This window comes from Salvelinus fontinalis, chromosome 27 (assembly GCF_029448725.1).
Source record: "Salvelinus fontinalis isolate EN_2023a chromosome 27, ASM2944872v1, whole genome shotgun sequence".
NCBI lineage: Eukaryota > Metazoa > Chordata > Actinopteri > Salmoniformes > Salmonidae > Salvelinus > Salvelinus fontinalis.
The window spans coordinates 9,777,365-9,803,371 of record NC_074691.1 but is presented as its reverse complement, the minus strand read 5'-3'; the positions used below and the strand labels follow the sequence as shown (position 1 = coordinate 9,803,371).

Here is a 26,007-nt window from a genome sequence, read left to right as displayed (position 1 = left end):
GTTTTTACAGATGTAAAAAAAAAATTTTTTTTTAAATACTTTGATATTACAGAGTATTTTGTGTAGATCGTTGACAAAAACATGACAATTAAATCCATTTTAATCCCACTTTAACACAGCAATATGTGGAACAAGTCAAAAGGTGTGAATACTTTCTGAAGGCACTGTATAGGCAAAATGTCTGTCTCTCTCTAATACTGTAGGCTACAGTATTTTGATATTTGTCCTTGGCAGTAGATCATTGCCAGATGTGCTCTATAGAGTTCACTTATGTAAAAGTGATTTGGCTGGGCAAGCTACTCAAGAGAGAGAAAACACAATCCAGGCTCCTATATAATCCACCCACAACCAAGTCAGAATCACTCAAACTCAAACTCTAGATGCACTAACAAATACAGATGTTATATTCACTGCATTTATGAATGTAAAACCTCCAGGACAATGTTTTCCTATTTAAAAAAAAAAAAAAAGACTGAAAACCTGTAAGACTCTAGTGTTTACCTACCTACGATAACCAGTTCATCTTCGGTTTTAGCGTCAGATTAGAGGTGTCACTCACACTCACTCATAGAACAAACTGTACACTACAGCAAAGAGGCTTCATATAGGTTTTCCATCCTTTCTGCCTACCTACACTGTACTGTACTCGTACTGAATAGGCTCCAAGGTTCTGCTGCCACCTGTCGGTAATTGTGTGCCTAGCGACATTATGGACGTGGAACAAGATGCTTAATGTCCTCTGCGCCAGACGGGGTCGCTGTATAATTTCCAGCTCCATGATAGAACCGTCTCGCTCTCCGTCGAAAATGTTGGAACCCGTTCTCCCGAGAGAGGGCTTAGACCGTTCGAGCATGGATTGTGCATTGAGAGTTCTTGGAGGTGATCGTGTCAAAAATGGGGGCGCGAGTTGCACGGTTGTTTAGGAATTTTAATTTAGAAAACCGAGTACATCGTGAGATTGGGAAGGCAAAACCTGAAGTGGCACCCCGACATCTGACCCATATTGATCCTGTTCAGAGTACAGAGGGTGAGTACATAGGGATTTTTGTTATTGCATTGAAGAACTTGTGTAAGTCGGGAGGGTCAACTCAGCCGGTAGCTACGCCAGCCAGGCTGTTAGCAAGTATAACATAGCTTGCTGTCCTGGCCAGTGTTTCTTAACGTTACAGCTTTGTAGCTATTTGAAACCAAGGTTTTAGTGTTGAGTACGTATTTGTGGTTTTCCAATTCTGTAACAAGCACAAGCTAAGATACCTAAGTAGCTAGCAGCAAAGATGGCAAATGACCCATTCAACACTAGGGTTCACCCTCTGCTTCTAACGTCATGATCGGCTGCCAGTACATACCAGTCTATCACAGTCACACATCTTTAATATGTTGTCCTTTGTCCCCTGAGGCCTAAACGATTTTGTTTCCTTCAGTTACTGAGATCAATGATGCCATCCACAAGAGAAACGACCCCCTCCTGGTGTTGCTGAAGTCTGTGTATGTGGAATCAAAGGATACTACCGAGGTGAGAGCCTAAAATAATGACTATTCAATTGACATTTCAAATGAGGGCTATTTGCTTGATTGGCACCCTACTCTGTTTCAATACAAACAGGCTCCAAAGGAGATGACTGAGGAGAACGTGGAGGAGCGCAGACCACTGAAGTTCAGCCTACCGGGGGACCCCTATGGGATTGTAGAGATCACTGATGTCCCCAAAGGCAAACTGTCTATTGTTGAGGCACTAAAAGCCCTGAACAATCACAAGAATGCTCCCCAAACATGGACATTGGACAAGGTTGCCCAGGAGTACTCTCTTGACTTGAGAGACACTAAAGCACTTCTAGAGCATTTCATCCCCTTCGAGGTGAAGATCATTCCTCCCAAGACGAAGGACGACGCAAAGCAGATCAAAGATACCTAGGACAAATATGCAGTATACCTGGCCTTTTAAAGACCTCTATCAGCCAAGTGAATTATTGATGTATGTTAATGTACTATAAGGTTGTCTGCCTTGCTTCAAGGTTCAGGATAGGAATAGAGAACGTGTGGAATTATTTGTTTTTCGGTTACGAAACGAGGGAGACGCATGATGTTAAACCCAGTACACTACTGTTACCGCTACTCCAAGGAAAGCTAGCTTCATTGTGGTAATGGTACTCAGTGTTGTAAACGGCAAGGTCGTAACGCTACTCCATATGATTGGTGTCAATCGTCAGCAAATCTCTATACACATTTTAATAATGACTAAATCAACCAATTATATAAATGTATGAATGACGTGATATTGGCCTGCAAATCCATTCATGCTACTTCACTAATTACTTTCCTAACAAGGCTTTCATCCCTGTGTCACGACTGACAGTAAATTGACTGTCACTTGCTAATTTGGCATCTTTCTACAAATCGCAATGTACTCTTAAATTTTTAATTTATATGAGCCAATGTTATGTATTTTTGTAATTCCTTTTAAGAGTGGAAAACATTTTGATGTTGGATTTTTTTGTCTTCTGGGTATCCAAGCAAGCACTTGTGTTTTAAATACTGTATCATGATTATATACACTACATGACCAAAAGTATGTGGACACCTGCTTGTCGAACATCTCATTCCAAAATCATTGGCATTAATATGGAGTTGGTTCCTTCTTTGCTGCTAAAACGGCCTCCACTCTTCTGGGAAGGCTTTCCACTAGATGTTGGAACATTGCTGCAGGGACTTGCTTCCATTCAGCCACATGGATTAGTGAGGTCGGGCACTGATGTTGGGCGATTAGGTCTGGCTCGCAGTTCGCATTCCAATTCATCCCAAAACTGTTCGGTGGGGTTGAGGTCAGGGCTCTGTACAGGCCAGTCAAGTTCTTCCAAACCGATCTCAACGAACCATTTCTGTATGGACCTCGCTTTGTGCACAGGGGCATTGTCATGCTGAAACAGGAAAGGGCCTTCCCCAAACTGTTGCCACAAAGTTGGAAGCACAGAATTGTCTAGAATGTCATTGTATGCTATAGCATTAAGATTTCCCTTCTGGAGCTAAGGGGCCTAGCCTGATGGATGAAAAACTGCCCCAGACCATTATTCCTCCTCCACCAAACTTTACAGTTGGCACTATGCATTCGGGCCGGTAGCGTTCTCCTAGCATCCGCCAAACCCTGATTTGTCTGTCGGACTGCCAGATGGTGAATTGTGAATCATCACTCCAGAGAGTGTTTCTACTGCTCCAGAGTCCAATGGTGGCGAGCTTTACACCACTCCAGCTGAAGCTTGGCGTTACGCATAGTAACCGTAGGCTTGTGTGCGGCTGCTTGGCCATGGAAACCCATTTCATGAAGCTCCGGACGAAAAGTTATTGTGCTGACGTTGCTTCCAGAGGCAGTTTGGAAGTCGGAGGTGAGTGTTGCAACTCAGGACAGATGATTTTTACAAAAGGAAATGTAAATGATAAACTATTGATCAGTAACACAATGACTGCTTTCAAGTGAGTACTACAGTATAGTAGTGTTCATCGTCGGTCACTAGACCTTTGCTATAATTTGAAAACTTCCAAACACCTTTTGGATAAGATCACTGTTTGTGGGAATATCCTTCCTAAATTGTGTCATACACTGAGTGTACAAAACATTCGGAACATATATAGACTGACCAGGTGAAAGCTATGATCCCTTACTGGTGTCACTTGTTAAATCCACTTCAACCAGTGTAGATGAAAGGGAGGAAACAGGTTAAAGAAGGATTTTTAAGCCTTGAGACATGGAAGGTGTGTGTGCCATTCAGAAGGTGAATGGGCAAAATAAATTATTTAAGTGACTTTGAATGGGGTATGGTAGTAGGTGTCAGGCGCACTGGTTTGTGTATCAAGAACTGCAACGCTGCTGGGTTTTTCACACTCAACAGTTGCTTGTGTGTATCAAGAATGGTCCACCACCCAAAGGACATCTAGCCAACTTGACACAACTGTGGGAAACATTGGAGTCTACATGGGCTAGCATCCCTGTGGAACGGTTTCGACACCTTGTATAGTCCATTGAGGCTTTTCTGAGGGCAAAAGGGGGTTAAACTCAATATTAGGAAGGTGTTCCTAATGTTTTGTACACTCAGTGTACTTTGCAGGGCCATTATTTCATAAAAGAGTAGAATCATGATGATGCTGTTTACTTTCTGTGAACATTTATGATGTGGATTATTGAGATGTTTCATTTAATAAATCAAACACATTATTTTAGCAAAATAGTGGACATTGTTTTAAAAAGAACAACAAAGCGGACACGCCTCCTGTGTTTTGGTAGATAGCTGAGGGATGGTCTTGGAGAAATGTAACCACTCTCAAGTTTATACATTTATATTTTAGCAGACGCTCTTTATCCGGAGTGACTTACAAGCATTTAGGGTTAAGTGCCTTGCTCAAGAGCACATTTTTCACCTAGTTGGCTCGGGGATTCAAACCAGCTACCTTTCAGTTACTGGCCCAACGCTCTTAACCGCTAGGCTACCTGCCACCCATGAAATATTGCTTGCTCTAGTGGTTACCCTCAACAGCTCAGGGCACCTGGAACAGACTGACACTAAAGTGAACACTTGCTACAGTGGTCCCTAACAGTACACAGAGCTATTAGTTATGGGGGAAAAATCTATAGTTACTTATCACAATGTTATTTTGTGAGGATATATCGATATTTGGCTCCAAGTATCAATTTGTATACAGCGCTTGTCGGCTGTACCGGCGCCAAAACTCAATTTCCCAGCCCAGAGCTATGGATGCAAGGACTAACCATCCATGATATTGAAATGTATAGTTTTAACCATGTTATACAGTGTTTACATGGAGATTGTTTTACTCCAATGTTTGTAAACAATCGTGTGTTTTTGGTTATGATGGGGTATGACTTGAACCAAGCTCATGAGGCATTTATAAGTTATATTCTTCAAGAATCAATGGGTATACAGTGGCAAGAAAAAGTATGTGAACCCTTTGGAATTACCTGGATATCTGCATAAATTGATCATACAATTTGATCTGATCTTCATCTAAGTCAGTCACAATAATAGACAAACACAGTGTGCTTAAACTAATAACACACAAATTATTGTAGTTTTCTTGTCTATATTGAATACATAATTTAAACATTCACAATGTAGGTTGGGGAAAGTTTGTGAACCCCTAGGCTAATGACTTCTCCAAAAGCTAATTGGAGTCAGGAGTCAGCTAACCTGGAGTCCAATAAATGAGATGAGATTGGAGATGTTGGTTGGAGCTGCCCTGCTCTAAAAAAACACTCACAAAATTTGATTTTGCTATTCACAAGAAGCATTGCCTGATGTGAACCATGTCTTGAACAAATGAGATCTCAGAAGCCCTAAGATTGCCAATTGCTGACCTGCGTAAAGCTGGAAAGGGTTACAAAAGTATCTCTAAAAACCTTGATGTTCATCAGTCCACGGTAAGACCAAGTACAGCACGGTTGCTACTCTCCCTAGGAGTGGCCGTCCTGCAAAGATGACTGCAAGAGCACAGCGCAGAATGCTCAATGAGGTTAAGAAGAATCCTAGAGTGTCAGCTAAACACTTACAGAAATCTCTGGAACATGCTAACATCTCTGTTGACGAGTCTACGATACGTTAAACACTAAACAAGAATGGTGTTCATGGGAGGACACCACGGAAGAAGCCACTGCTGTCCAAAAAACATTGCTGCACGTCTGAAGCAAAAGAGCACCTGGATGTTCCACAGCGCTACTGGCAAAATATTCTGTGGACAGATGAAACTACAGTTGAGTTGTTTGGAAGGAACACACAACACTATGTGTGGAGAAAAAAATGCACAGCACACCAACATCAAAACCTCATCCCAACTATAAAGTATGGTGGAGGGAGCATCATGGTTTGGGGCTGCTTTGCTGCCTCAGGTCCTGGACAACTTGCTATCATCGACAGAAAAATGAATTCCCAAGTTTATCAAGACATTTTGCTGGAGAATGTAAAGCTATCTATCCGCCAATTGAAGCTCAACAGAAGTTGGGTGATGCAACAGGACAACGACCCAAAACACAGAAGTAAATCAACAACAGAAGAAAATACGCCTTCTGGAGTGGTCCAGTGAGAGTCCTGACCTCAACTCGATTGAGATGCTGTGGCATGACCTCAAGAGAGCAGTTCACACCAGACATCCCAAGAATATTGTTGAACTGAAACAGTTTTGTAAAGAGGAATGGTCCAAAATTCCTCATGACTGTTGTGCAGGTCTGATCGGCAACTACGGAAAATGTTTGGTTGAGGATATTGCTGCCAAAGGAGGGTGAACAGGGGTTCACATACTTTTTCCACCATGCACTGTGAATGTTTACACTGTATATTCAATAAAGACATGAAAACCTAGAATTGTTAGTATGTTAGTAGTTTAAGCAGACTGTGCTTGTCTACTGCTGTGACTTAGATGAAGATCAGATCTTATTGCAGATGAAGATCAGATATTTTTGCAGAAATCCAGGTTATTCTAAAGGGTTCACATACTTTTTCTTGCCACTATATAAATGGAAAAATGGAAAGAAGGGGATGCAGGCTATCTACTACATGCACAAAACGTGTAATATTAAGAACATCTAATGACCAAACCCTATACTTTATGGAACCTTGTAATATTGTATTTATCTCTGTGTTTGATTGTATACAATGTACCAATACAACGTTTATATGCACGTGCCCCGTTGGACTAGATCTTGAACCATAACGTTACGCCTCTTTATGGCCATTTGTCCATTTCAATTGGAGCTCTGGATAATGGGTGTGTCCTAACAAAGGACCCTACCCGAGCTGTCCATACTATTGGATGATGGGACTGTCAGTTAACCAGTATACGGACAGTGATCGTAGTTCGTAACAGAGATTGAATATTATACCGTCAACCCCGAATAGTGAAAAACGAAATTATCATTCTCAGGATAACAGAAAGATGAGGGTTGGAAAGAAAATGAAATTACTGACATTCAAATTGTTTAATGCCTCTCTGAGTCATGATTTTGTCTTGTAAACAAATCTAGCGGTGTTTTCTTTTGTCGGAGAACCCATTCCCTGCAAAACAAAGACTGAATGATACGCGGAACTACATTTTACTTACCGCTTTTGTTGAATTGTGTAGGTGGCATTGCCCGTTTTTCGCACTGTAAATAATGTTATTTGATTAGATTTATGAATTCGCGTGCAATGAGAGATTAAAACAGTATATCTAGTTGTGACTTCGAGGAATTACAAAAAGCATCTGGACAGCGAATTGGATCAACTGAAAGAATGAAATGAGCAGCGAGGAATTGTCTGTCTACTGAAACCCAACGATGTCAACCTGACTTTGGAAGGAAAACGGTAATTTCACTTGAGGATTCTGCTGTAACAAACAATACTACTCCCTAAAAAGTGGTTTAATTAATACAATGTAAACATATTTTCAAAAAATTCTGCTTGTTTGATGAAACTAATTTTAGGTTCTCATCAAACAAGCATTTGATCTTACATTTAATTCCACAGTATAATAATAATGTTATCAAAAATATCCAAATAAATAGGCCTACACTCAAAAGAATGCTGAGTTAAAAACAACTCAATTTGGGTTATTTGGTAACCCAGCGCTGGGTTATTTTGATCCTGACAGTTGTGTTTTTGGAATTACACAAATATGGGTTAATTTGTAAGTAAAGAGACTTGGGGTTTGTAAGGATAGCCCAAGGCTTAATTTAACCATCAGTTGGGTTTTTATTCACTTTCATGCTGGGTATTTCTTTATGTAATCCAGATACTTATTTTTGGCCACATGTGAGAGTAAATGTCATTCCTGTTGATCATGTTAAGTTTGTACACTGCACATTTAAACTTTCCTTGATTATTTTTCCATATTTAGATATTCAATTATAAAATTAATAACATTATTATGTACATATTATAACAGTGGTAACTATCCCAATGTTGGGATATAAACTCAGCGGACAGTTTATTAAGTACACTAACCCGTTCAAAAAAATGGTTTGCCCATTTTGAAGATGTTATTGGGTGGGTGATGTGGTGATGTAAGCAACTTTGAGCGTGGTGTGATCGTCTGTGGCAAGTGCGCCCGTTCCAGTATTTCAGAAACTGCCGGCCTCTTGGGCTTTCCACGTACAACGGTGTCTAGGGTTTACAGAGAATGTTGCAACAAACATAAGACATCCAGTCAATGGCAGTCCTGTGGGCGAAAACAGCTCTTTGATGAAAGGTCGAAGGAGAATGGCAAGAATCGTGCAAGCTAACAGGCGGGCCACAAACTGGCAAATAACGGTCCTTTTCTCAGATGAGTGATTGCAGCAGACGACCTCACCATGTTCCACTCCTATCAGCTAAAAACAAGAAGAATCGGTTCCAGTGGGCATGCGATCACAAACACTAGACAATTGTGGAATGGAAAAACAGATTCTTGAATAGAGAAGGGGGGGGAAAATATCCCAGCAATAAAGTAAGAAATAATGCATTGCTGGGTCAAAAATACAGATATAACAATAACCCAGAAAAGAGTAAAAAGCGACCCTCTGCTGTGTCAAAATAACCACGTTTTTGGGGTAAATAAAACATCCCAACATGGGTTATTCACGCAACCCAGCTGGCTGGGTCAAAGTATCCCAGTGTGTGTTTTGTCCAATATTTACCCAGTGCTGAGTTACCAGATAACCGAAATTGGGTTATTTTTAACCCATTATTTTTTTAGTGTGTGCAGTTCATTCGGAAAGTATTCAGACCACTTTACTTTTTCCACATTTTGTTACAATGCAGCCTTATTCTAAAATGTATGGGGAAAAAATGTCCTCGTGAGTTTACACACAATACCCCAAAATGACAAAGTGAAAACCGTTGTTTTGAATTTTTTGTAAATGTATCAAAAATAAAAGCATGAATACCTTATTTACATAAGTATTCAGACCATATCCTATAAGACTCGAAATTGAGCTCATGTGCATCTTGTTTCCATTAATCATCCCTGACATGTTTGTACAATTTGATTGGAGTCCACCTGTGGTAAATTCAATTGATTGGACATTATTTGGAAAGGCACACACCTGTCTATATAAGGTCCCACAATTGCAGTGCATGTCAGCAAAAACCAAGCCATGAGGTCAAAGGAATTGTCCGTAGAGCTCCGAGGCACAGATCTGGGGAAGGGTACCAAAACATGTCTGCAGCATTGAAGGTCCCCGAGAACACAATGGCCTCCATCATTCTTAAAGGGAAGAAGTTCAGAACCACCAAAACTCTTTCTAGAGCTGGCCGCCCGGCTAAACTGAGAAATCGGGGGAGAAGGGCCTTGGTCAGGGAGGTGACCAAGAACACGATGGTCACTCTGACAGAGCTCCATAGTTCTTCTGTGGAGATGGGATAACCTTCCAAAAGGACAACCATCTCTGCAACACTCCACCAATCAGATGGCCAGACGGAATCCACTCCTCAGTAAAAGGCACATGACAGCCCACTTGGAGTTTGCCAAAAGGTACCTAAAGGACTCTCAGACCATGAGAAACAAGATTCTCTGGTCTGATGAAACCAAGATTGAACTCTTTGGCCTGAATGCCAAGCGTCACATCTGGAGGAAACCACGCAACACTCATCACCTGTCCAATACCATCCCTATGGTGAAGCATGGTGGTGGCAGCAGCATGCTGTGGGTATGTTTTTCAGCGGCAGGGACTGTGAGACTAGTCAGGATCAAGGTAGAGATGAACAGAGCAAAGTACAGAAGGATCTTCCGGACCTCAGACTGGGGCAAAGGTTCACCTTCCAACAGGACAACAATCCTAAGCACACAGCCAAGACAACGCAGGAATTGCTTTGGGACAAGTCTCTGAATGTTATTGAGTGGCCCAGCCAGAGCCCGGACTTGAACCCGATCGAACATGTCTGGAGAGACCTGAAAATAGCTGTGCAGCGACACTCTCCTCCCAACCTGACAGAGCTTGAGAGGATCTGCAGAGAAGAATGGGAGAAACTCCCCAAATACAGGTGTGCCAAGCTTGTAGGGTCATACCCAAGAAGACTCAAGGCTGTAATCGCTGTCAAAGGTGCTTCAACAAAGTACTGAGTAAAGGGGCTGAATGCTTATGTAAATTTGATATGTTTATATATATATTTTTATACATAAAAAAAAAAGTCTAAAAACCTGATTTTGCTTTGTCATTATGGTGTATTGTATGTAGAATGATGTGGGGGGAATAAGGTTGTAACGTAACAAAATGTTGAAAAAATGCAGGGGTCTGAATACTTTTCGAATGCACTGTGTACACTCACAACATTTTTTTAAATCAACTAAACTCAGCAAAAATAAATGGCCTCTCACTGTCAACTGTGTTTATTTTCAGCAAAATTAACATGTGTAAATATTTGTATGAACATAACAAGAATCAACAACTGGGACATAAACTGAACAAGTTCCACAGACATGTCACTAACAGAAATGAAATAATGTGTCCCTGAACAAAGGGGGGGTGGGGGGGTCAAAATCAAAAGTAACAGTCAGTATCTGGTGTGGCCACCAGCTGCATTAAGTACTGCAGTGCATCTCCTCCTTATGGACTGGACCAGATTTGCCCGTTCTTGCTGTGAGATGTTACCCCACTCTTCCACCCAGGCACCTGCAAGTTCCCAGACATTTCTGGGGGGAATGGCCCTAGCCCTCACCGTCCGATTCAACAGGTCCCAGATGTGCTCAATGGGATTGAGATCCGGGCTCTTCGCTGGCCATGGCAGAACACTGACATTCCTGTCTTGCGGGAAATCATGCACAGAATGAGCAGTATGGCTGGTGGCATTGTCATGCTGGAGGGTCATGTCAGGATGAGCCTGCAGGAAGGGTACCACATGAGGGAGGAGGATGTCTTCCCTGTAACGCACAGCGTTGAGATTGCCTGTAATTACAACAAGCTCAGTCCGATGATGCTGTGACACACCACCCCAGACCATGACAGACCCTCCACCTCCAAATCGATCCCGCTCCAGAGTACAGGCCTCGGTGTAACGCTCGTTCCTTCGACGATGAACGCGAATCCGACCATCAACCCATGTGAGACAAAAGCGCGACTCGTCAGTGAAGAGCACATTTTGCCAGTCCTGTCTGGTCCAGCGACGGTGGGTTTGTGCCCATTGGCAACGCTGTTGCCGGTGATGTCTGGTGAGGACCTGCCTTACAACAGGCCTACAAGCCCTCAGTCCAGCCTTTCTCAGCCTATTGCGGACAGTCTGAGCCCTGATGGAGGGATTGTGCGTTCCTGGTGTAACTCGGGCAGTTGTTGTTGCCATTCTGTACCTGTCCCGCAGGTGTGATGTTCGGATAGGTAGCCTCTAGGCCTACTTCTATCCATGCGTGTCCTTACTCAACATTGACAGGAGCGCTCCAAACAAAAGACAACGACTAAATTGACAAAACTTGTAAATGGAATGAAATATACCAAAATCTGTTTCTCACAAGTGTAGCATAGGTTGAATGCATGAAAATAAATGACCATAATCAAAGTAACAAACATTGTAGATGAGAAATTATAGGAATGAATGGTAAATGTACTACTGGTGATATGTAATGGGGAATTGATATACACTAGCAATCAAATGCAAACAATTCACACAATGAAATTATGAAACAATGAATGTGCAAAAATTGGCAGGAGAGAGCCCATTCTGGAGAGGAGTGCATTGTGTATCTGGGCGCATGGTCAAGCCGACTTCTGCATTGGCCATGCAGAATTTATGGTGATATGGCCTCAACAGAGGTCAGGGAATTCATACTTTTGCACTTCGTGGATCAGTGCAGAACTGTTGTCAAGGAAGGGAGTTAAAAAATAAATAAAAAATGTTTACCTTTATTTAACTAGGCAAGTCAGTATAGCTAGGTAATTTATTCCTGAATGAAAATTATTAATGTTTGCTAGCTAGCTTTTTACTCACTGTTTTTGGTCAAGCACAATGCCTTTCCCATTTGTCCAGGGTTGCCAGGTCAAGCTAAATTTGTAGCCAATGACTACTCAAAACCTGCCCACAAGGCCTGAAAACTAGCCCAAAATTGGTTTTTTCGCAGCAAGAGAGGAGTTGCCACATTTAGCCAATAAACCCTTTTTCCATTACGTTATCGTGTGAAGGAATCTCAATTGAACTTCTAACGACTTAAGAAGCAAAATTTGGTTTTCCATCTAAATAATCATTATTGCGAGGTAATGTGACTAATAAAGGAATTGGAATATGTTGCAAGAGTAAATATAATTTCAAATATAAACTAAAAAAAACAAATATTAGGCAATTTTTTGGCAATTGTGCCGTTATTATGTGCCAGATGTTAAGACAACAAACCGTTATAAATTTGTAAGATTGACTTGTAATTTCAATAGGCATTGGCTGGGCCTACTGAATAAAATATGGTTTTATGATTGTAATTCAACTTTGCCATGGTTTGGTTAGCTAGATGCAGGTAACCTATAGGCTAGCCCCTGATAGGTCTACATCTCATTTCAGATAGCGTACAGTAGCCTAGGCAAGATGTAAAAGGAACGATTTAGCAGCTTGCTTAGTTCAAATACACAGACTAATTTATTCAACATGAACAGAGAGGCAATTTCTAGGTAGGAAGTGCTTGAGTTGCCCAATAGCCTGCTGGAATAGGCTACTGAGGATGGGGACATCATTTCAATCACTGAATCAAATATGAATAATATGGATATGAACTGAATAGGCCAATGCTTGTAAACAACAGCAAGTGTTTTTTTTACCTGCAGCCTAATCTGAATGATTGTTACCATCAATCTAATGCACTCTAACAACAGCTGATCGGCAGTTGCGATAGGATTGTGACCATGATCACAATTGATCACTTCCAACTTGATTAACTAAACAAGGCCATTAATAATTGCTTAATAACACAAGGCTACAACAACAATAATCTGAAATTATAGGCTTTTTATAAAATCTGTTTGCCAGGTACAGGTAGGCTACACAAGCGGCACGAATTGATTTGCAATTACTCCTGTGATATCGTTTCAACATATTTTTTTGTATAAAACTGTGCAAAGCTGTCATCAAGGCAAAGGGTGTTTAACACTTTTTTGGTTTCTAACATGATTCCATATGTGTTAGTTCATCATTTTGATGTCTTCACTATTATTGTACTATGTAGAAAATAGTAAAATAAAGAAAACCCCTGGAATGAGTAGGTGTGTCCAAACTGTTGACTGGTACTGTATATTTTTAAGAAATTGCCATGGAAGTAGCCCAAAAACCCGCAACCCGCGACCAATACTTTTTCACCGCGACATTGTTTTCAAAGTAGCCCAATTTAGCATGAAAATTGCAGACATGGCAACCCTGATTGCCTGGTAGACTTGCTAAACAGCTGCGACAATTCTCATTCACGAGCTTGCCAGATCATCTGGATTTGGTGGGAGAATTAACCGACCCACTGGGTCATATCTCAATAACCCAACATCAATAACCCAGTATTAACAACCCAAGCGTGATATTTTTAAAGAAAACAACCCAACTAAGTGATCCAATGCCTGCAACCCAGTAGTGTGTAGGCTTTGAAATGATATACCCTCACAATCAATCATTTCCAGTGATGAGATATTCTTTAAATAGGCCGGCACATAATATTTGAAATTGACAGCTGTAATGGCTGACTGTAGGCTATAGTTTTAGTTTAATCACTAGTGACTGATTTCGACACCTCTTACCATGTTAAACAGGACTACTGCAGAGCTGCCAACTCTCACGCATTTGGGATTTGTCTTGAAGATTGGGTGATTTTGAGAAATTAATTGTTATAAAAAATAACATTTTCAAACACCGCCACATGGGAAACATAGATCAGGGGTGGTCAACCCTTCTGGAGAGCAATCAAGATTTTCTTCCAGACCTATTTTAAAGAGATGGTTCACCCAAATGACACAATACTATATGTTTTTGTCCTTACCTTGAAAGCAATCTATGGACAAGGAGACTGCAGTCTATGATTTGGTTACCCACTGACATCAACCATTAATATTAGTATTTCCTGTGCAGAGTATTGGTGTAGTGGTAACACTCCCCAACATTTTCTACCTGACAACAAGGATCCCTGCTTCCAACCTCCACACTGCTTCTCCCATTTGCCTATCTCCCCATCTAATTTCATTAGTGTCTGAATAAAGTGTCAAACCACCTAAGATTTCACCCCCACCAAAAAAAGAAATCTCAATTTTGAGGGTTAAATTAATGTTCAAAGCATTCTGAATACACCTGACCTGTGTTTTCCCCCCCTGGTCATAGTCTTAAGCCATGTCAAAAACGTAAAATTGCAGGAAATTAGCTTTTAAAACAGTACAATTTTCCTAGGGGAGGACCCCCAGGCCCCATCTAGGCAAAATTTTACTCCAAGCTTTCTTCAATAGTCAGCAGCCCTGCTACTATTATTTGTAACTTTGCTACTCTGAGAATTACTCAGCTTTATTATGTTTTATTTCACCTTTTGATAACTGAACAACATTATCCAGCTCAGTAACAAATGTGTAATTACAATTCCTACACTCAAAAAGAGAAACACAATTTCCTTTGTTGACTGCTTTTTCAACTTTCTCCCATAGTCGCAGGCTAGTTACCGGGGCAAATGATCATCTAAGGCTAAACGGACTATATGATACATCAACTAAAACATTCAAAATAGTAGGACACATACCTAGTTTATTTTTGTAGTGGTTGTTAAAAGGCTCAAAAGCTTTTTGAAAGAGATAAAAAGCGACCAGATAGAAATTCGAGCTGGATGCAGGTCCCTGTTGCTAGGTTCCACAACTACTCAACACGCAGTGTTATCATTGACTTGCAAGGTACCAGGCAGATCCTTTTTTAGCAGTTACTATGGTTTCTGTGGATATATGTACTTGAAATCGAAAACATGTTCCTCTAATATTTTTCTTTGTCTTCCATCACATTTTTTAAATGACTCTATTATGCTGAACATCTGAATAGGGACTCTGCTTGTACGAATACTGTTCATGTTCCCAATTCATGGTTAAAAGTGATAGGTTCAAATGCTGCTTCTTTGTGTATCGCCGCCAATTTACTTTTGAGTCATTCTGTATGAAAAGGGAACAGATACTCTAGGCCTTTCATTTAGCACGAAGGATTGTCTTTTGGATAACTGAAAACTCTGTAATGAGGAAATTGACCATATACTTCATTTCGGGAATTATGTACAAATTAGAACACAAGACAGCTACAACAGTGCAGAATTGGTGCGACTTTGTCTATCAACAGTGTCTGTCATAGCATCCTAATGAGAGGAGAGGGCAGAGCGTTAAGATCAGTCCGTGTCAGTGAGAAGTCAGGAGGCAGACATAGATTTCAGTCAGGCTTGTTTGCACACATCCACACGTATCCTTTTGGTTCTATTCATAATCTAGCCGTGCGTATTCTAACCCTGTTGTCAAGGTAAGCGGAGGAACACACAATGCCCCAGTCAGTGTATTATTGCCTAATAATACACTTGTTCCTGTTCTATTATGGTAGCCTGGTAGCCTGTTTATCTAATTAATACAACATTTTACCCTCTCCTTTGCTCTGGTGGGGTAACTTTGACATAATTATAGTTCTGCAGCATGGTAAATGGATAGAATTTGCCTCAAGGTTTCGGACTAGCAACAGCCGTCACACAATCATATCCTCCCGGCAGTGAACAGAAAAATTAGAACAAATTTACATTTTTACTGACAGTTATTTAATAAGCTTTGAATCCCCTGTAATCGCTTTGTCTGTTCAACCCACATGGAATGACTAAAGCTAGAAATGAGAGAAGAGAGCATATTGGAAAGTGCTGCGGAAGTCTAAGACAAAATCACGTTCATGGATAAGACTGCTTATAGTCTGCCGCTTTTAACACCGCCAGTCCTAATCTAACATAGGAAAAGCGGGTCCAACATTTTCTGTTTGACGTTTGCCATGGAGCCATTGTAAATGATACCAGTCAGTCTAAAATAACAGTATCCAATGTTTATATTAGTGATAAGCCTTTTTTATTGAAGTCTTGAGTTGTCCCCAGAAAAACATTGACTTGGACTAAAAATCTCTCCCTGGCACGGATCAAATAATTCAGGAAATTGCTAGGACATTTTGGCGATAGAGAGCATTGGTAAGCCAGTTTTTTTAATACAATTTTATTTAACCTTTATTTTACTAGGCAAGTCCATTAAGAACAAATTCTTATTTACAATGACCGCCTACCCCGGACAAACACGGACGATGCTGGGCCAATGGTGCACCGCCCTATGGGACTCCCAATCACGGCCGGATGTGATACAGCCTGGTTGTGTTGGCATGCTTTTAATAGTGCAGTAACCGGGCTTACACGTACATAGCCAGGCTGCAACTGCATACTACCTTCAGTCTTCTTGTGTATGATGACGTTCAGAGACTTGTCCCGAAGCCACTCATGCGTTGGCTTGGCTGTGTGCTTAGGGTCGTTGTCCAATTGGAAGGTGAACCTTCACCCCAGTCTGAGGTCCTGAGCGCTCTGGAGCAGGTTTTCATCAAGGATCTCTCTGTACTTTGCTCCGTTCATCTTGCCTCGATCCTGACTGGTCTCCCAGTCCCTGCCGCTGAAAAACATTCCCACAGCATGATGCTGCCACCACCATGCTTCACCGTAGGGATGGTGCCAGGTTTCCTCCAGACGTGAAGCTTGGCATTCACACCAAAGAGTTCAATCTTGGTTTCATCAGACCAAAGAATCTTGTTTCTCATGGTCTGAGAGTCTCAGGTGCCTTTTGGCAAACTCCAAGCGCGCTGTCATGTGCCTTTTACTGGCTTCTGAGCGATAGTAGTACTTCTGTAAGGTTCTCTCATCTCCACAGAGGGACTCTAGCGCTCTGTCAGAGTGGCCATCGGGTTCTTGGTCACCTCCCTGACCCAGGCCCTTCTCCCCCGATTGCTCTGTTTGGCCGGGCAGCCAGCTCTAGGAAGAGTCTTGGTGGTTCCAAACTTCTTCTATTTAAGAATGATGGTGGCCATTGTGTTCTCGGGGACATTTAATGCTGCAGAATTGTTTTACCCTTCCCTAGATCTGTGCCTCGACACAATCCTGTCTCGGAGCTCTACGGACAATTCCTTCGACCTCGTGGCTTGGTTTTTGCTCTGACGTGCACTGTCAACTGTGGGACCTTATATAGACAGGTGTGTGCCTTTCCAAATATTGTCAAATTAATTGAATTTACCACAGGTGGACTCCAATGAAGTTGTAGAAACATGGAATGGAAACAGGATGCACCTGAGCTCAATTTTGAGTCTCATAGCAAAGGGTCTGAATACTTATGTAAATAAGGTATATCTGTTTTTTATTTTTAATACATTTGAAAAAAATCAAAAAACCTGTTTTTGCTTGGTCCTTATGGTTTATTGCGTGTAGATTGCTGAGATTGATTTTATATTTCATCCATTTTAGAACAAGGCTAACGTAACAAAATGTGGAAAAAGTCAAGGGTTCAGAATACTTTCCGAAGGCATTGTACATGCAGATCAATGCGTATATAAACGTTTCAGTTTGACAAAATTTCATTTGATACACAATATTGTCTTTTGAGAAAGGCAACATTTTAAAACAAAGAATACCCATTTTAAGGTATTATCATCAAGGAAAAACAGACATAGCATTTGACTTTTATGTTTTCTTGCTAATGTCCCCGCTTTCTGTTTTGCCTCCATTTCCCTTTCTGTATCCCCAGGATCTCTCCTCCATGCTAAGATGCTGGCTTCTTCAGTTGAACTAAGAACAGCATCCAAGGCATCATGTTTGGCAAGAGAAGAGCTCCAGTAACGATGCCTAAACCCGAGCCTGCACCCCCCGTGGAAGAATGGTTTACTCCACTGTCGTTCCCCCTGTGGAGGCAGGGGAGACCAATAAAGCCAGCCTCTGCTGTCTCGTCACGGCAGGACTGCTGAACCTCTCTGACCACCTCCTCCACGGCCAGCCTGACACAGAAGACATGTCCATGGAAAACAGCTCATATGGCTCCTCCTTTTCACCTCTGGACCTGGACACAGTTACGCGAACAGCTGAGGCCCAGGAGAGTGTTCAGGGCGTCAACCTGCCCCTCCAGGTGTTCTTCTGCACGGCCATGGTCTCCATCCTGTTGGTGGCCTTCCTGGGGAACGTGGTGGTGGTCCTGATGGTCTACCAGCGCGCCGCCATGCGATCCGCCATCAACATCCTGTTGGCCAGCCTGGCCTTCGCAGACATGATGCTGGCCGTCCTGAACATGCCCTTTGCCCTGGTTACTGTGGTGACCACACACTGGATCTTCGGGGATGTCTTCTGTCGAGTGTCGGCCATGTTCTTCTGGCTCTTTGTCATAGAGGGCATGGTCATCCTGCTTATAATAAGCATAGATCGGTTCCTGATCATAGTCCAGAAACAGGACAAATTGAGTCCCCACAGAGCCAAAGTGCTCATAGTCATCGCTTGGACTGTCTCCTTATCTTTATCTTTCCCACTAGCCATAGGCCACCCATCTCTCCAGATCCCCTCTAGAGCTCCACAGTGTGTGTTCGGCTACACCAGCGAGCCGGGTTACCATGCCTACGTGTTGCTCCTCATGCTGGTCTTCTTCTTCATCCCCTTCATGGTCATGCTGTACACCTTCATGGGGATCCTGAACACCATCCGCCACAACGCCGTGCGCATCCACAGCCACCCGGACAGCATCTGTCTGAGTCAGGCCAGCAAGCTGGGGCTCATGAGTCTGCAGAGGCCCTTTGAGATGAACATAGACATGAGCTTCAAGACGCGTGCCTTCACCACCATCCTCATCCTCTTCTCGGTGTTCACCGTGTGCTGGGCGCCCTTCACCGCCTACAGCCTGGTTTCCACCTTCAGACGCCCCTTCTACTACAAGGCCAATTTCTTTGAAGTCAGCACCTGGTTCCTTTTGTTGTGCTATCTCAAGTCTGCACTCAACCCTCTCATTTACTACTGGCGGATCAAGAAGTTCCGCGACGCCTGCCTTGACCTGATGCCCAAGTATTTCAAGTTTCTTCCTCAGCTGCCCGGCCACACAAAGCGACGTATCCGACCCAGCGCTGTGTATGTGTGTGGGGAGCATCGCTCTGTGGTTTAATAACACTGGACTGACTTGGAGGACACTGACTTCACTGCCATGTAGGTTTTGTTTGACCATTTATCCAATTTGTTCTCGCCAGTCAAATGAATGAGTTGTGATTGCGGTTTCGACAGTATATTTTAGCTGAGTAGAATCTGTTTACAAAGCATGTCAATTAACTGCTTCAATGGTTTTGAATATGGTCATAAGGCCACCAAGATTACATTTTGTCATTGATATTTCTATGTAATTGTTTTGTGCCTATTAGTTAGTCTATACCAGTCATAATGCTGCTACATCTGGTGAAAATTTGCAATTTCAGTGTACTGTACTTGAATCTAATAAACATTTTTGACATTTCTTAACTTGTTAATACAGTCTTTGTTTTTTACTTCTGGTTTACTTTTTTGTCTTATGTTAGATTTCATGGAAGTTTTCTGCAATTATACAAATGTCATAAAGGCAGAGAAATGTCTAAAATGTTTGACTCAGCAACCCACTCAGAGCTTTATAGAAAAATGGTTAAACAAATGTAAATTGTAGCAATCTATTTGTTTAGATGTTCGTCTCAACGTGGCCTTGAATCCTATTTGTGTACCATACACTTTAGAGACGTACTACACTGTGGATGAGTGAGGATACACTCAGTATACCAAACATTGAGTTGCACCCCCATCTGCCCTCAGAACAGCTTCATTTCGTTGGGGCAGTGACTCTACAAGGTGTCGAAAGCATTCCACAGGGATGCTGGCCCATGTTGACTCCAATGCTTCTCACAGTTGTCAAGTTGGCTGGATGTCCTTGGATGGTGGACCATTCTTGATACACACGGGAAACTGTTGAGCCTGGCACCTACTACCATTCTACCATATAAGGCTCTGCATCTCAGTGCTAGAGGCGTCACTACAGACCCAGGTTCGATTCCAGGCTGTATTACAACCGGCCGTGATTGGGAGTTGCATAGTGCGGCGCACAATTGGCCTAGCGTCGTCCGGGTTAGGCCGTCATTGTAAATAAGAATTTGTTCTTAACTGACTTGACTAGTTAAAAAAAGGTTAAATTAAAAATAAAATAAAACTACGATACTCTGTTCAAAGCAGTGGAGGCTGCTGAGGGGAGGACGGCTCATAATAATGGCTGGAACGGAGCGAATTGAATGGCATCAAACACATGGAAACCAGCCATTACGAATGCCTTGGTTCAAAGGCACTTACATCTTTTGTCTTCCCCATTCACCCTCTCAATGGCCCACCATACACAATGTCTCAAGGCTTAAAAATCCTTCTTTAACTTGTCTCCTCCCCTTCACCTACACTGATTGAAGTGGATTTAACAAGTGACATCAATAAGGGTTCATAGCTTTCACCTGGATTCAACTGGTCAGTTTGTCATGGAAATAGCAGGTGTTCTTAATATGTTGTACACTCAGTGTGTTTCACATGCAGCAAGACTATTTTCTGTGTTTACCAGTTAATGTTTTTCTAAAGGTTAGGGTTAATGAAGCACATCTCTGCATCTCCCAGTGGCGTCCTTCATCAGGGACCGGACTTCCTGTCAGCCCCTCCACTGAGTGGCTACACTCGTGTGAAACATTTCCACTGTGTATTAACACATGATCTCACCATACGCTTATTTCCATAAGTCTGCCTCCATCTTGGCTGTTGATATTAGCTACACACACTTCAATGTTGCATTTGTCACACCGCTTATAAAACAGTGTTGAATATGGAAATGTTGATGGCCTATTACCAGTCATGTCTGATGCCTGGACTGTTTGAAAGTGTTTATGCATATGGTTCTGTTTGATCGGTTTTAGTGGAATTCTCCTGATGTATTTATCTGGAATGGATAGTAATAGCTAAACAGCTAACCTGATAAAATGAATTTCAAAGCCATTTATTTTAATGTGAACTTAAAAGGCATACAATCAAAGGTAATCTCTAAAGAAACATTTTGGAGAGAGAGAGAGAGAGAGAACGAGAGAATGAGGTGGCAGAGTGAGCAGACAGGTCCCCGGCAACATCATCTAAAACAGATGCTCGACTGAAAGGTCAAAAGGTTGATTTCCAATGTGGACATTTAGCCTCAAAGAGACTTCTGCCTCTGTGGCCTTTTGCAGCCAGGCCAGGTCCATTTAGATAAAGATCAATTCAAAAGAACACAGTTGGACCAAGGCAATTCTTCTCAGCTTGAAGAATATAAAGGATGGTTTTCTTAATCGGCTTCCTCCTTGGAATTCATTATTCTGCCAGCAGTGACTAATGAGTGTGCTTGGGGCTTTGAAGCTCACTTTAATCATAGCTCCGAGCACTATTACTAAGCAACAGCAACTTGGGGGTGTCTCAAGAGAAGGTGGATCTGGTATTGTTCAGGAAAAGGTGTCTTCTTCCTCTTGAGAAGTCATGTGTTTATATAACATGCATTATATACTGAACAAAAATATAAACGCATGTAAAGTGTTGGTCCCATGTTTCATGAGCTGAAATAAATGATCCCAATTTTTTTTTAATATGCACAAAAAGCTTATTTCTCTCAAATTTTGTGCAGAAATTTGTATACATCCCTGTTAGTGAGCATTTCTTCTTTGCCAAGATAATCCATCCATCTGACAGGTGTGGCATATCAAGAAGCTGATTAAACAGCATGATCATTACACAGGTGCACCGGGTGCTGGGGACAATAAAAGGCCACTCTAAAATGTGCAGTTTTGTCACACAACACAATGCCAAAGATGTCTCGAGTTTTGAGGGAGTGTGCAATTGGCATGCTGACTGCAGGACTGTCCACCAGAGCTGTTACTCTACCTCCAACGTCGTTTTAGAGATTTTGGCAGTACATCCAACGAGCCTCACAACCGGAGACCAAATGTAACTATGCCAACCAAGGACCTCCACATCTGGCTTCTTCACCTGCGGGATCGTCTGAAACCAGCCACCCGGACAACTGATGAAACTGTGGGTTTCCACAACCGAAGAATTTCTGCACAAACTGTCAGAAACCGTCTCAGGGAAGCACATCTGTGTGCTCGTCGTCCTCACCAGGGTCTTGACCTGACTGCAGCTCATCATCGTAACCGACTTCAGTGGGCAAATGCTCACCTTTGATGGCCACTGGCACGCTGGAGAAGTGTGCTCTTCACAGATGAATCCCGGTTTCAACTGTACCGGCAGATGGCAGACAACATGTATGGCGTCGTGTGGGTGAGCGGTTTGCTGATCAACGTTGTGAACAGAGTGCCCCGTGGTGGCGGTGGGATTATTGTATGGGCAGTTATAAGCTATGGACAACAACCACAATTGCATTTTATCAATAGCTATTTGAATGCACAGAAATAGATCCTGACAAGATCCTGAGGCCCATTGTCGTACCATTCATCCGCCACCATCGCCTCGTGTTTCAGCATGATAATGCACGGCCCCATGACGCAAGGATCTGTACACAATTCTTGGAAGCTGAAAATATCCCAATATCCAGAAACTTTGCACAGCCTTTGAAGAGTGGGACAACATTTCACAGGCCACAATCAACAGCCTGATCAATTCTATGCGAAGGAGATGTCACGCTGCATGAGGCAAATGATGGTCACTAGATACTGACTGGTTTTCTGATCCACCCCCTACTTTTTATACAAATAAATAAATATCAATGTTGATAAAATATAAATCTTCCCCTTTACTACTATAGCCCATAGAAACACATTGAATAACACATTCATGTGGCAAAAAAAGACAGTTAAAAGAGCCTATAAAGAAAAAGGTTCCTGGAAGATCTCTCAGGGGTTCTTCAAAGTGAAACTGTGGGGGAACCTCTATAACCCTTTAATGGTCCGTCGAACAACCTTTGGACATCCATTGAATTGTGTCAATGTTTTGTTTTGGAAAGAATTTTAAAAAGGGGGAAAGCGCAAAACAACAAAGCCATTTGCACAAATATGAAAATATAGATGGCATCATCACAAAACAATATGAATTTAGGTCATACCTTAAACTGAGATCTTTAAAATGTTCAGTTAAGTGCCTGCACCTGCTGTTTTCTCAAATTCAAACGTTTGAGTTGGGAAGTTAGTTCTTGTAAGAAACCCCCAAGAACTAAGGAGGTTCCACGATGAACCCCGCCTCCCATAGGGTTCTTGAAAGTACCTTTTGGGGGCATTTGTGTGTGTGTCACGAACACTAAGGTTTTTTTAAAGTTATCTTTGACCAACAGGTGCATATCTCTATTCCCAGTTGTGAAATCCATAGATTAGGGCCTAATGAATTTACTTAAATTGACTGATTTCCTTATATAAACTGTAACTAAGTAAAATCATTGAAATTGTTCCATGTTGTATTTATATTTTTTTGTGTATAGCATTTGTTGTACACAGCACTCATGACATTCAATTAAATGTCCAATAAATGGTATATGACCTGTGCCATGACCTGATTATTCTACGATGTTGCAGTTGCTTATGTAGACTTTCTACTAGCCAAATACATCAAAAATATTTATCGGAAATGGGTTTTGCTTGAAAAGTGCATCAGTGTTGTCAGGCCAGCAGCAGCAGCAGACAACCCATTGCCCATGCACCCCTTGAGTCATCCTTTCAGCTCTGAGGTAATAAGTATTTTTATTATTTCAATTCATAGGATTCATATAATAAATCCCCACCGGCAATCTGATTATAAAGTAAAATAAATCATGAGATAAAAACAAATAAATTAATATTACATAGTAAATCTGTTGTACAGTACATCATATAGCCTCAGAAATAGTGACAAATGATTGATACACATTCATGGATGTAAAGGTTAAGAGTTGGCTAAGAGTTCAGAAATGTCTGCTGCTGCGTTTTTTTCATGTGTCCAGAGTGGACACCTTGGCTCTGTGGATTCTGGCCTTGGAGAGCTCCATAAATACAATTTCCTTAAATGTAAGCAGCCATTGTTGCAATGGTAACTGATGAGGTGGAATACACTTTTGTACAATTATTTTCTTAGCAGCTGTGGTTCCTGCCAACCACACTCTCCTTTGGCTTTCTGACAAGTGCAAATCAGTCATCACAAAGCAACATCACTATTGTATCTAATGGCAGTACTTTTTCTATAAGTACAGATGTAACGGATGTGAAATGGCTAGCTAGTTAGCGGGTACGCGCTAGTAGCGTTTCAATCAGTTACGTCACTTGCTCTGAAACCTAGATGTAGGGTTGCCCCTTGCTCTGCAAGGGCCGTGGCCTTTGTGGAGCGATGGGTAACGATGCTTCGTGGGCGACCGTTGTTGATGTGTGCAGAGGGTCCCTGGTTCGCGCCTGTGTCGGGGCGAGGGGACGGTTTAAAGTTATACTGTTACATTGATGCTGTTGACCCGGATCACTGGTTGCTGCGGAAAAGGAGGAGGTTGAAAGGGGGGTGAGTGTAACGGATGTGAAATGGCTAGCTAGTTAGCGGGTACGCGCTAGTAGCGTTTCAATCAGTTACGTCACTTGCTCTGAAACCTAGATGTAGGGTTGCCCCTTGCTCTGCAAGGGCCGCGGCTTTTGTGGAGCGATGGGTAACGACGCTTCGTGGGTGACTGTTGTTGATGTGTGCAGAGGGTCTGTTTCTCAAACTAGACACTCTAATGTACTTGTTCACTTGCTCAGTTGTGCACCGGGGCCTCCCACTCTTTCTATTCTGGTTAGCGCCAGTTTGCGCTGTTCTGTGAAGGGAGTTGTACACAGAGTTGTACGAGATCTTCAGTTTCTTGGCTATTTCTCACCTGGAATAGCCTTAATTTCTCAGAACAAGAATAGACTGATGAGTTTCAGAAGAAAGTTCTTTGTTTCTGGCCATTTTGAGCCTGTAATCAAGCCCACAAATGCTGATGCTCCAGATACTCAACTAGTCTAAAGAAGGACAGTTTTATTGCTTCTTTAATCAGCACAACCGTTTTCAGATGTGCTAACATAATTGCAAAAAAGGCTTTTCTAATGATCAATTAGCCTTTTGAAATGATAAACTTGGATTAGCTAACACAACGTGCCATTGAAACACAGGAGTGATGGTTGCTGATAATGGGCCTCTGTACGCATGTATAGATATTCCATAAAAAATCTGCCATTTCCAGCTACAATAGTCATTTACAACATTAACAATGTCTACACTGTATTTCTGATCAATTTGATGTTATTTCAATGGACAAAAAATATGCTTTTCTTTCAAAGACAAGGACATTTCTAAGTGACCCCAAACTTTTGAACGGTAGTGTACATGTGAAAACATTCAGGTGACATTAACAAGCAATCATCACAGTTTGATCAAATATCCTGTTCTTGCCTCCGAAAAGAGATGGAGGTAGACAGGAGATGGACAGCCTCTGAAAAGAGGTGGAGGTAGACAGGAGATGGACAGCCTCTGAAAAGAGATGGACGACCTCTGAGGAGAGATGATGTGTGGCCCACTGACTTGACTAATACATTAGAGGCTAAAGATACAAAATCCACTGAAACCTTGTAACAAAAATAAGGCAATTCACAGTCTCTTATTATTTTCATGCACCTAACTCCCCCGGGTCCTGCTCTTGCTTGTTTCCATGGCAATCGAAGACATGTGCCTGTGTATAGGCTTGTGTGTGTTGCATGTGTCCCTCCTGGTCGTTAGCGGGGCGCATGCGAGTCTACAGTATGTGAAAACCACCCAAGAGACAGACTCTTTCCCCATCTCTCTGTGTTCCCATAGTCAGTCAAGCACACGTGTAGCAGTCAGGTGTTAGACAGACGCACTGCAAAACAGAAGATCTGATTCCACACATCTAAAATAACTACTGGGAAGACAACTACTGCATGATAGAAACTGAAACGCGTCTAGTCGGCCTGGCACAATTACTGCATAATCGCGTAAACGACGATTACGGACGAAGACAGTCATGAAAATAAAATAACCGTTTTTTTT

At 42.0% G+C, this 26,007-nt stretch overlaps 2 protein-coding genes across 3 annotated transcripts; both read left to right on the top strand.

Moving 5' to 3' along the window:
* The first annotated feature begins 786 nt into the window (after nucleotides 1-786).
* On the top strand, nucleotides 787-2,618 carry LOC129824993 (NADH dehydrogenase [ubiquinone] 1 alpha subcomplex assembly factor 4-like). Its single transcript, XM_055884618.1, has 3 exons — nucleotides 787-1,027; nucleotides 1,422-1,513; nucleotides 1,604-2,618. Exons 1-3 carry the CDS (start codon nucleotides 895-897, stop codon nucleotides 1,910-1,912), a joined length of 534 nt encoding a protein of 177 aa, XP_055740593.1. The 5' UTR covers nucleotides 787-894; the 3' UTR covers nucleotides 1,913-2,618.
* Nucleotides 2,619-6,827: 4,209 nt separating this feature from the next.
* LOC129824992 (probable G-protein coupled receptor 63) lies at nucleotides 6,828-19,456 on the top strand. Of its 2 annotated transcripts, none has more exons than XM_055884615.1 (2): nucleotides 6,828-7,340; nucleotides 17,723-19,456. In XM_055884615.1, the coding sequence occupies exon 2, from the start codon at nucleotides 17,852-17,854 to the stop codon at nucleotides 19,112-19,114; it is 1,263 nt and encodes a 420-aa protein (XP_055740590.1). In that variant the 5' UTR covers nucleotides 6,828-7,340; nucleotides 17,723-17,851; the 3' UTR covers nucleotides 19,115-19,456. The 2 variants fall into 2 exon arrangements, with proteins under 2 accessions (XP_055740590.1, XP_055740592.1); XM_055884617.1 differs by lacking the exon at nucleotides 6,828-7,340 and adding an exon at nucleotides 7,369-17,174.
* The last annotated feature ends 6,551 nt before the right edge of the window (nucleotides 19,457-26,007 follow it).

What these genes read in the sequence shown, in the direction of transcription:
- LOC129824993 (XM_055884618.1), top strand. Translation starts at nt 895, where the DNA reads ATGGGGGCGCGAGTTGCACGGTTGTTTAGGAATTTTAATTTAGAAAAC. An exon ending in TCCTGTTCAGAGTACAGAGG is followed by an intron (nt 1,028 to 1,421) that starts GTGAGTACATAG and finishes TGTTTCCTTCAG; the next exon opens with TTACTGAGATCAATGATGCC. An exon ending in AATCAAAGGATACTACCGAG is followed by an intron (nt 1,514 to 1,603) that starts GTGAGAGCCTAA and finishes CAATACAAACAG; the next exon opens with GCTCCAAAGGAGATGACTGA.
- LOC129824992 (XM_055884615.1), top strand. Translation starts at nt 17,852, where the DNA reads ATGGTTTACTCCACTGTCGTTCCCCCTGTGGAGGCAGGGGAGACCAAT.